This window comes from Thunnus maccoyii, chromosome 17 (genome assembly GCF_910596095.1).
Source record: "Thunnus maccoyii chromosome 17, fThuMac1.1, whole genome shotgun sequence".
NCBI lineage: Eukaryota > Metazoa > Chordata > Actinopteri > Scombriformes > Scombridae > Thunnus > Thunnus maccoyii.
The window spans coordinates 4,785,804-4,798,003 of NC_056549.1; the positions used below are offsets into that span (position 1 = coordinate 4,785,804).

Genomic DNA, 12,200 nt, shown 5'->3' on the forward strand with positions numbered 1-12,200 from the left:
TTGTTATTTTGACATGATGAAGTTTTTTAAGATCATTTTCACTAACAGACAGATTCATGTTGAGTATCCTGTTAATGACTGAAGCCTGAATAAACCAGAGAGTTCATTAGTTAAACTTTAGAACATAATTTATTAAGATAAAAATAGAAAAACATAATGTAAACATTTAACCGTGCAAACATGGCTTGGTTTAGATATATCGAATATGTCACCGAGCCTACTTTCTCCATTTCCAATATGTAATTGAGTCAGTGCTGAGAGGAAGGTCTACATTCATCTTCCTCAACAGAATTACGTCTTAATGAAAACTTTGCAGACATGTTTTATCTTCCGTAACAAAAGACGTTAACTTGCCTTGTTAACTTATTAAAATAGTTGTGACATTTAAAGCCGTGATGTCGTATTTCAATAATCATACCCGCTGTAACTCTCAGCTTTTGTTTGTCATTGTGGTCATTCTGCTGTTGAATGAAGCCAGGAGGAAACAATGAGGTCATTTAACACACACACACACACACACACACACACACACACACTGATGTATCTGAGGAGGGAGGATGTTGTTGTGGTCACAGTGACAGATGTAGAACATAAAAGCACAGTATGTGTGTGTGTGTGCTGGTCATTAATTATAGATAAACAAGCATATCAAGGCACTAATATGGTTAAATGTAGTTATGACTTAAAGGGGATATATTATGCTTTTAGTGATTTTCTGTTATTTACATACTGGTCAAAGTTCCAAAACTTGAGGTGAACGTATGTAAAAATGCTGCCAGCGAGTCAAAAATCAGGAACTCAGCCTGCTCCGAACGCTTCGTTTGCAAAGTAACCTCTACTTCCTCCTCTCAACGGCCGTCCGTTATGTAGTCTTTGTTCCTGAAGTTGTTCACGTGTCCGCTCTCGTATTTCAGATCTGTTTCAACTCCCATCACGTATTTGAGAAGTTACTACTCAGAGTGAAGAACAAGAACAAGAAGTCAAATCTTGCTACTATAGTTTGTTTACATAGTCAGCAGAGCCGGAGGAAGCTGACCAATCAGAACAGAGTGGGGGCCTTAAAGAGACAGGAGCAGCCTGTTTCAGACAGAGGCTGAACCGAGGGGCTGCATAAAAAGCCAGTATAAGATAAATAAGGAGTTTTTAACTGTAAATCATGCAAAGATAATCCAGATATAAAAATATAGACCTGAAAATGTGCATAAAATCCTTGTTAAGCTATTGTTCTCCATAATTGCGTTGTTATTTCTACAAGCTTACATCAATTCATTTTTGTATTACTTGGGAGCAGCAGAAACAGCTGTGATGTATTATCACCTTATAAAGTTGTTATGGCAGCGATTTACTGTTGATGCGCAGCAACACAAGCATTTATTTGGAGGTAGTGTACAGTTAAGTTGCAGGTTGTAAAACAAACTAAAGAAACGATTAGAAAAAGGCCTAAAAAGCTCTGAAAAACTGAGGGGAACTACAGTCACATGATATTACTTTTTTTTTTGGATAAATTGTTAACCTAAAAATATTGATTAGAGCAGATTTAAAGTCTTATTTTTGTAGATATGTCTGTTTGTTTTCAGTGCAGATCATTATTTTCAAGAATATAGTTTCATGTCGTCGTTGATAGTTTCAGGACATTTCTATTAGGCTTTTACGAGAACAGAAATTACTTGATAAGTTTCGATTTGTTTAATAAAGGTTACAAAAGGAGCACTGTGGCTTGTTTTGGAACACAAGTAAAACAAATTGACAGTAACTGAAGGGTATAAATGACCAATTCATGGGAATGAAATCAGTATAATGAGGTCATAAAATACAAATTTGAGCAAATGATGTTTTCACTGCTCTTACTGGGCTCCACAGACTTGCAGTGAAAGCCGCAGTAGTTTAATTTATTCTCTAGAAACACCAGAAAAGAGAAGGAATGAAGTATTTAATTGTCTTTTATGACTTTTCTCTTTTTCCACGACCCTAAAAAGCCATTAAAACCTCGCCGAGTGTAAAAATACACACTCGTCCTTAATGATGAAAAGCACTTTCAGCTTCAGGTGTGTGCAGTTTTTTTTTCATTTGTTGCTTTCAGCACTGATTTCAGCCTTTTTTAATAAGTGGATGAATGAAACTCCCACACGCTCTGACAACCCTGACCCACTCAGCGCCGCTTCCTGTTGTTTCCTGAGCGAGGTGACGGAGCGAGCGGATGCAGGGAAAACAGGCAGCGCGGCGGTGTTTACCTTTTAATATTTCCCATCGGGCCGTTCCTGCGCCGTCGTTCCCGGCTAATTGCCCGCCTGCTGTGAAAGAGTTGGAGAGTTTTATTGGAGCTGAAAGGCTCTGGGCTTTAAGCAGCGGAAGACAGCGGCTGCTTTATCTGTTTGTGCTCTTGACATCGCTGCCCAGTGTTTTTTTATAAAATGCTGTGTGAAAAAAAGAAAAAACACCAAATGATAACCTGCTGTTTGTCAGTTGATATAAAAAAAAAAAAAGATGCATGATGTTTATGTTGTCATGTGACAAAAAAATGGAGGAACTGTGAAAGTGTTCCTTCAGTCAGCTGTGTCTAAATGATTTCCAATGTTGCCAAACTGTTTTCAGTGGGAAGCAGCTAAAGCCTTGAACGTCCCTTGATGACATCACACGCTAATTTGCATATCTGTGACATCAAAAAGTAATTAAATATACAAGATTTTAAAAAAATCTAAGAAAATGAAGTAAAAACTGACAAACTATCTACAGTATCAGTCAAAGATTTGGACACATTTTCTCATTTAAGTCCAAACTTTTGACTGAAACTCGTTAGCTTTTTAGCTTTTTTTTTTTTTTTTTTTTTAGCTTTTTTTAAGCAGCTATGTCCTCAATATGAATGTAAATCTAAAACTATTTTATGCAGGCTGTTGGATATAGAAAGATGTGTTGCAATAGTGATCCAGACGCTGGAATAAACTCACTACTGTTACTCACTGTTGTTAAATAGTGAAGTTAAATCATTTTGAATAAAAAACAAAGAGTTAAAGGGTTAAACAATGAGCTCATTCTCATCTCCGTCTGGCTGATGATTGGTCCACTGAACACATTAGCGCTCGTTCACTGACTCTTTTTAAGGAGAAGAGTTAAGTTCTGCTAAAAAACTTGTCGCTAGTTGCTTTTTTTTTCTTTTAAAAAGTTACTAAGAGAGTCTGAAATGTCGCCAAATACGGCGAGAAAATCACTAAGTTGTCAAAACTGTTTCTGATATTTTTTCCTCCTCCAACAATTTTGTCGTCTGATACAAAGTACAAATCAATAACTTATAAATTAAAGGTTGAACGCATCATGTTTTGAATGTTACAGCTGCTACAACTGGATTATTATAGTTGTTAATAAATAATAATTTATTTACTGCAGATATATACGCACCGTTCAGCCTTCATAGACTGTAAACAAACCTACTCACATGGATTAAAGAAAATGTAGCTTATAAAGTAAATTAAAATAGTAGTTAAGCCTGATTTGACTCATCTGTGTAACCTGTTAAACCACATCAGTTCATAATTCCCATCATATTGCAGCGTCTTGCACATGTTGCACAGTTGCTAACCGTGCACTGGTGCATCTTCTCCTCCAACGTCCAATCGTTATGACTGTGTGACATTATTTCTATAATGTCACACAGTCTCGGGAAATCCACCGTGTGAACAGTGTCTCTTTGCCTTAATAAATAAAAAGATTCAAAACCCTATAAAAGTATTTCACCTGTTGTAATGAAGATGAGATCCAGATATGATTGTGTTCGTATTAGTTTTAGTCACATGCACAACATCCGTATAAGCACAATTAAAGCTGCATGTTCCACGTTACAACAGTTTTTCGGTTTTTCTTACGTCTCGCTGAATATCTCTGCCTGAACGCGTCTCCTGGAAACTCCTAACAGGTTAAAACTCCTAAATACTCACCGAGATGTGAGTGATTTCCTAAATTAAGAAAGTTGATAAGATGCTTTTACTCCTCGTCTTAAAAACAGAACCAAAAACTGCATCACTGAGATGCATTTTTTTGGCCAGTTAGTGAGTGATTTCCTGCTCCGAGAAGCTTTACAAACAGTATTTTTGAAGTTTTTTCCCTCCTTTACATACCAGGTATGTTGTAAAATGCAACAAATTGGCACATAAAGTAAAAGTATAAATCCTGCTTTAACATAAACTTCATGAAGCAGTTGCAGTGTGTGTTTTTTTTTGTGTGTTTGTGGACCGGATGCTGAGCGAGAACCAGGATTATTGGGCTCCATGAACACTTAGTCTCTGATAATGGCATAAGTGCTGCGCAGATTAAGAGGTGGTGGATCCCCCCCCCCCTGCCTCCCCCCCCCCCCATCCTACCCCTCCCTTGCCTCAGTAAAAACAAGACCTAGCACCAAGAGGAGGAGATGTCTCGGCCCTATTCCTGCTCCTGCCTGGGGGGGTCAAAGGTCACGACAGGGCCTGGAGGTTTTGGCCTCTGCGACTTTGACAAGAATCAAGCTGTGGAGTCGTTGGAAATCTGGTTCAGTTTGTTGAGAGAGAAGAGTTGGAGAACATGAAAGAGAGTGTGTGTGTGTGTGTGTGTGTGTGTGTGTGTGTGTGTGTGTGTGTGGAAGGTTAAGCCCGGTTAATGGAGGATTAACCATAAAAAGGGGATCAGTGTGTATTAAACACACACTCCGTCCATTAACAGAACTCTTAGCGCGTCGTTTCTCTGCTCACCTCAGCGAACACAGCGGCCGATGACCTCCGCTAACGTGATTGGACGCCGTCCCAAAAACGCGTCGTCGTGGCAGCTGAACAAAAGTGTTTTCAACTTCTGGTCCAGATCTCACCCGGTCCGCATGGAGGATTTTCTTTTTTCTCTTTTTTTTTTTTTTTTTTTTCCAGCTTCCTGCTCAGTTGTGGTTTCATGTCTGCAGACACAGATTTGTTTGTCCCAGTGTGTGTTTTTCTTTAATTACTTCTTTTAAACATCATTTTTCAACAACAAAAGAGACAAAAAGTCGTTTGTTGGTTTAAAACTTCAGCGGAAGCAGCTTCTTTTGATTTTTTTTTTTTTATATTTGGGATTTAATTTGAGGATGAGCAGCTTGAAAGGCAGTGTCTCGTTTTCTGACAACATGCAAATGAACTATTTTAATCAATAATAATAATACAAAAATAACACAGAACAATCAACAGATTTCTCTTCTTATCTCTGCACAAAGCTAACAAGAAATTGCCAAAGAAAATAAAATTCTATTTATAAACTAAAAGGAGAAAAAGAACAAAAGAGAAATATTGTAATAATTAAGAGAAGGGAAAAAAAATATGAAAACAAGTCTTATTCCAGTCTGACGGTGCTTTAAATCAGATAAATAAGATAAAAGATCCACTATTTAACCTTTATTACACAGCTGTTCCTTTCATACAGATGTTTGTGGTTTGACTGGTGGGACTGGTTGTTTGTAGGGTTACGTTTGGTTTCAGGAGTGTGGGTGGTGGTGGTGGTGGTGGGGGGGGGGGGGCACAATCAATGACATTTATATAAATATGAGAGAGCAAAACATGAGGAACACTTTTCAATATAATGCACTCCAGTACAATAATATAATAATACTAGTATACAAAAGAAAAGCAGCCTTATAATGCACTAAACATAAAATCATTTCTTTGATAAGGACCTGATATATGATGTCATCTAAAGAAACGTTTGACAGAGGCACTTTAAGATACTTCCACGTCGGCTTCACCTCAGGCTGTTTGGGGAAAAACACTTCTGGAACCAGTGGGTCCCTCCCAGTTCGCAGCCCTAAAGGGCAGCGTGTCGGCCGAGAGCAACAAACATCTTAACTGTTATGAGCTCACAATAATAACTGAAGGCAACTCAAACGAACATTTTAACATTTTCGATTAACTTCTCGCATCTGGGTTTTGGCGGTCGGACAGTGAGACGACACCATTTAGAGAGATTTCAGTACATGAAGCAAACAAACTGGTTGATTGTGCAGTTTAGTTTAGAGACTTTTAGATGGAGTTTTAACAACAGACTTGTGTTTCCAAGTCTTTCTCTGTCTGCTGTTATCTATTTGTTTGAAGTGTAGCCACACGGTTAATGACTGCAGGTTGCTGAATTGTCCGTACAGATATAGACCTGTGCAGAATTGCCAGGTTTGTGTGTTTATTATGATAAAGAGCAAAGAGACGGATGGGGGATACTCGACCTGATCATGAACTTCAAACTGTGTTGCATTGTTGGCTAACAGCAGCAGCAGCAGCAGCAGCAGTAGAGGTTGTGAGGTAGAGAATGTGAATTTATTTATAGATTAAATGTTTCATACCTCACAGAACTGAAAACGACTTCACTGGACGAAACATACATCAGTCAGCTGATATTATATTTAAATTTCAGGCGTTAGGTGTTGTTAGCTGATTTGTGATCAATGCTCAGACTTGCCTTTTAATTAAAAAACTCAATTACTGTCGATGAAAAGGCCTCTCAAAGTGGGTTCAGGTGCTTTTTAAAGAAAGACCGAAGTGTCACTGACGTCTTCTTTTAAATTAGTGGGAGAGATATTTGCTATTTAATGCCATCCTTCCCTTTTCAAAGAGCAGATCAGGAGCAGAGTTATTATTGCACAAGTGTCATTAGGACATGAACATTATTTACAAGCTAAATTAGCCGCAGCTTGTCCAACTGATCTGTTTGTGAACGTCAGGCATCATTTTATTATGAAAATCCTGTCGTCACGTCCTGTCCTCAGCACAGAGACACACAGACAGGCGAGCTCTGATGTCACAGTGAAAGATCTAATCAAGAGTTTAGGAGTTAAAATGAAAAAAAATAAAATAAAAAAGTAGAAGTTTTGGAGGTGATTCAAAGATATCAGTCAAGCACAGAGCTGCAGAAAACCTTTCAGCACCTGCAGACTTTTATACATTTACTTTTGTAACTTTATTGTGACAGTCTATGAAATGTCATTGTTAGATATTAATTTTGGTTTCAGATTTATATGAATAAAATAAAATGTATAAATCATGGTATAAGTCTGGTTTCAGGCAAGTCAGCAAATACATATTCACTAAAAGTAAACATTTTGTGTGTATGTGCTTTTATGTGTGTGTGTGTGTGTGCGTGTGTGTGCACATGAAAGAGAAAAGAGAGAGAGAACATGTGCACATACATAACTGTTTAAAAAAAAAAATGTCCCTACCAAAGTCGAAACCAAACGTACGCCCCTGCTGCAGGGTGTCAGTAACAGGACCTCAGCCATAATTCATGACAGACTTACTGTGAGTGTGTGTGTGTGTGTGTGTGTGTGTGTGCGGTAAGTCTAATGATATCCGTGCAGCTTGTGCCTCGTCACCTGTCGGTTGGGTTTCCTGCTGTCGGTGTTCGCTGCAGGATCCATGCTGCACGCTACCTGCACGCTGCTAACATCCTGCTAACAACAGAGAGAGAGAGAGAGAGAGAGCAGCTCAGGGCAGGAAGCCGCTCCGCCTGCCTGTCTGCAGGCTGCAGACGATGCTGAACCCCCAAATCCTCCACTCACACACCGCTCACTGTACCATAATACTGCAACAGTGTCAACAGTGTTTAATATGTTTTAAGAATCAGTGAGGTTTTAGTGAGGTTTTTGTCTAGATTCATTGGAGGCCAAAAACTTGTGAACAAATCATATCAGCAGTGATGTTACACAAGTGAAAAATGAAATATCTTTGTGTACACCTGCCTACAGATTCAAAGCGAAAGACCGCATGTGAAACTCAGTTCTCAGCTTAAAGTTCAAACACAATGTGTGACACTGAAAGTTAAGGGCTGTTAACTAACGATTCTTTTCATTATCAGTTAATCTGTCGAGTAATTTCTTGATTAATAGATTAGTTGTTTTGTCTGTAATGTCATGTCATGTCAATCACTGTTTCCCAAAAGCCTGAGATGACGTCCACAAGTCAAACATATTCAGTTTACTGTCATAGAGGACTTGAGAAATCAGAAAATATGCACATTTAAAGAGCTGGAATCAGAGAATTTGGACATTTCTTTCTTAAAAATTGACTCAAAATCATTAATCGATCATCAAAATAGTTGGTGATTACTTTTAAAAGTTGGCAACTAATTGATTAATTGTTAATTAAGCCCATCTTTACAGCTGAATCAAACAGAGCATCGGTATGTAATACAGCGGAATGATTGGTTTTCCTCCAGCGAGCACAAAATTTTTATTGACCACTATCTGATCCCATAGTTTACATTTCTTTTTGCTAAATAGTAAAGATCAGTCTGAATTTGTTTGTTGGTTTGGAAGGAAGAGAAAGAGAGAGGGGGGGAGGGGGCATTACATCCGACAACGACAGTGACACAAACTGGAATCTAAGCTCACATGATATTTAAGGTTCCTTACAAACAGTAACGGAGCTCTGCAGCAGCTGCTGGGAAACCCTCGTGCTTTAGAAAAAAAAAAAAAAAAAGACAAAAAACAACAACAGCCGCTAGTGCTTTTAATCAGAAAATCAGATTTTTAAAAACAGACCGTAAATGGTGGTTTGTTGCTTCTTAAGTGGAAACTGATTCAGTAACCACAGTCAAAATAGTCAGATTTTTTGCTGCTGGTGGTTTCCCAGTGTGGCATTTCTCTGAATCTGTTTCATCACACATCATGTGGTCCTCATATGAAAAGGTTAGGTAATGGTTAACTTAAGGGCCGGGCTGGATGAAGTCATGAAAATTTCCCAAAATCTTCCAAAAACCTCCTCCTCACAGTGGACATCAAGACCTTTTGATTTGAATATGATCCAAATCACGTCTCTATCGCCGCCCTCAGTGTCAAACTCCCATCTTTGTACGCAACATACTATTCATGCTCTTATGTTTTTGGTTGGTTGAAATGTTTTTGTGTATGGTTTTTTTTTCAACTAAAGATCAGATATGATGTAAATTAATTGATTTATTGACTTTTTAAAGCTCAAAATTTAAAGCTCTGGGAGGCGGGTGGATGGGTTGGTGGATGGGTTGGTGGGTGGTTGGAGTACTGTTTTAATCCCAAAGGGAATTTAAAGTGTTACAGTAGCCACTCAACATAAATCAAAATACAAAAACAACAAGGTAGGTAAAACAAACAAATACAATTAAACGCTAAATAATATATCTACACTGATCAGCCAAAACATTAAAACCACTGACAGGCGAACACTGATTATCTCGTTTAAATGGCACCTGTCAAGGGGTCGGATATGTTAGGCAGCAAGTGAACAGTCAGTTCTTGAAGTTGATGTGTTGGAAGCAGGAAAAATGGGCAGGCGTAAAGATCTGAGCGACTTTGACAAGGGTCAAACTGATGGCAAGACGACTGGCTCAGAGCATCTCCGAAGCCGCAGGTCTTTTGGGGTCTTCCCGGTATGCAGTGGTCAGTACCTACCAAAAGTGGTCCAAGGAAGGACAACCGGTGAACCTGTGGCAGGTCCATGGGGGACCAAGGTTAGTCCATCTGGTCCGATCCCTCAGAAGAGCTACTGTAGCACCAACTGCTGAAGAGGTTAATGCTGGCTATGATAGACAGGTGTGTGTTTGGGGCTGCGTAGCCACAGACCAGTCAGAGAGTCCACGCTGACCACTGTCCACCGCTGAAAGTGCCTACAACGGGCACATGAGTGTCAGAACTGAACCATGGAGCAATGGAAGAAGGTGGCCTGGTCTGATGAATCACGGTTTCTTTTACATCATGTGGACGGCCGGGTGCGTGTGCATCATTTACCTGAGGAAGATATGGCACCAAGATGCACTATGGGAAGAAGGCAAGCCGGCAGAGGCAATGTGACGCTCTGGGCAATGTTCTACTGGGAAACTGTGGGTCCCAGTAGTGAACCACCTTCCTAAACATTGTTGCAGACCAAGTACACCCCTTCATGGCAACAGTACTCCATGATGGCAGTGGCGACTTTCAGCAGGATAATGTGTTCCTTGTTCAGGAATGGTTTGAGGAACATGACAAAGACTTCAAATTCCCCAGATCTCAATCCGATCGACCATCTGTGGGATGTGCTGGAAAAACAAGTCCGATCCACGGAGTCCCCACCTTGCAACTTACAGGACTTAAAGGATCTTGGTGCCAGATACCAGAGGACACCTTCAAAGTTCTTTTGGAGTCCTGCAGTGACAAGTCAGAGCTGTTTTGGTGGAACGAGGACCTACACGATAGTAGGCAGGTGGTTTTAATGTCGTGGCTGATCGATGTGTGTATCATGTTTATCATATCACAGTAGAGTAACGTCCAGGATACACAAAACAAAAGGTGAATTTCAGAACAGAAGTCACACAGCTTCTTGATAGATGCAAAGTTTTCATTCATTGAATCACTTACTTCTCAGCAGTAGGCATTAAAGGGGACATATCAAGTTTTTTTGTGATTTTTTTGTTATTTACATACTGTTATGATGTCGGTCAAAGTTCCAAAACCTGAAGTATGTAGAAATGCCGCCTGTAAATCGCTTCAAATGCTTCATTCGCAATGTTTTTCTTTTTCTTACTTTCTTGATGAGATGACGGCAGTTTGTGAAATGTGCATAACGTGTCCCTTTTAAGAGTAGCAGTAGCTTCTCTCTCTGAGTCTATATGAATCCTCTTCCTCCTCTTCCTCCTCAGTTCCCTGAATGTGGATTTTTCGGGATGTACGACAAGATCCTCCTCTTCCGCCATGACCTGAACTCGGACAACATCCTGCAGCGTCTGACCTCACCAGAGGAGATCCACGAGGGCGACCTGGTCGAGGTGGTGCTCTCCGGTAAGAAACTAATGATTACTGTTATAATAAATGACTCTATTGATTATTAATCAGTTATCTTCATATGTCCAGCTCCTGACTCTAACAGCAGGACCCCAATTCAAATCTACATTTCATCATCAATAATTTATACAGAACTCTGTTTTTTCTTCTTTCCTCTCCCATTAATCATCTCACAACCCCTCAGATTTATCTGCTGACCCTTTGGAGGGGCCTGACCCCTAGGTTGGGAACCACTGGACTAAACTAGCTGACTGTATATAAAGTAGTGTAAACTAGCTCCACCTCCAGCAGCTACAACAGTAACATGCTGCTCTAACACTGATGCTTCACTATTAATAATCTAATGATGTCATATATAATAATATATCAGTCAGAGGGACCAAACCACTACTTTTACTGCAATACTTTAACTACATCAAGCTCATAATACAGTACTTTACTTTTACTGCAGTAGGGTTTTTCATGCAGGACTTTTACTTGTAATGGAGTATTTTTACATTGCTGTATTGGTACTTTTAGTTAAGTAAAGGATCTGAATAATTCTTCCACCACTGGATTAGTCACAGTCTCCTTAAAACTTTATCTGCTCTTGAAGCAGCTGCGACTTTGAACCTGTCTGCCAGGTTTTGGTGCTGTAGTTTTTACCGTTTCTTGGACACTTTTAGGGAACAAAAGGAAGAATAATATCACTCTGAACCAAAACTATAGAGTTCTAGCACCTAATAATATTAATCACCTGTACATCAAGATTAAAAGAATTAGTAAATAAATCACAATTGTGCAATTTTTATTTTGTTTTATTGATGTTTTATTGTATAATTTGAAACACATTTTATTATTATCACTATTAGTAGTACTGTGAATATTTGCATTATTAGTCATTTCTCATGAATCTAATGTTACACATTGGCAGTGCATATTTCTTTTTTATACTGTTTGTTTTCTAACTGCTTCTAACTCTCTTGTTAAGCGGAGGAAGAACGGTGAGGTCGGCCCAGATCTCGTTTCCTCCGCCGCGGTGTCGCCCCGCACGCTTCAACCATAATATTGTGTATAGGATTGTCATTTCCTGAGTCGTGTCGACAGGCTTAGCTGTAAAAAAAAACGTAAAACTGACACCTTCACAGCTGAACACCCAAAGCAGCGGCAGCGCTCAGGTTAAAATTACGCTGGAGGAGGAAAAACAGAGTCGCAGCCTGAACCGCACCGAGCTCAAACCCAAGACCACTTCCTCCTCCTGCTGCTGCTGCTGCTGTTGCTGCTGCTGCAAAACCCTGCACATCTCTGTTTGTTTAATTATATATTATAACAGAGGAGAGATCGTACAACTCTTATCAACCATGACTGACACTAAGAGGCACTGGAGAACTGGCTACAAAAAGAAACAGGCTTTAGAAAAGGTCTGTTGTCGTTGTTTTTCCCTTTTCTGCTCCTCTGCAGC

General features: G+C 39.5%; 1 protein-coding gene across 2 annotated transcripts in view; it reads left to right on the forward strand.

The window, feature by feature from the left end:
* LOC121882112 (serine/threonine-protein kinase D3-like) overlaps positions 1–12,200 on the forward strand; it is a 57,878-nt gene that overhangs the window by 17,069 nt on the left and 28,609 nt on the right. For both annotated transcript variants that reach the window (XM_042390128.1, XM_042390129.1), the window contains exon 3: positions 10,618–10,756. In XM_042390128.1, coding sequence (XP_042246062.1) covers positions 10,618–10,756 — 139 coding nt within the window. The remainder of the gene's footprint in view (positions 1–10,617; positions 10,757–12,200) is intronic.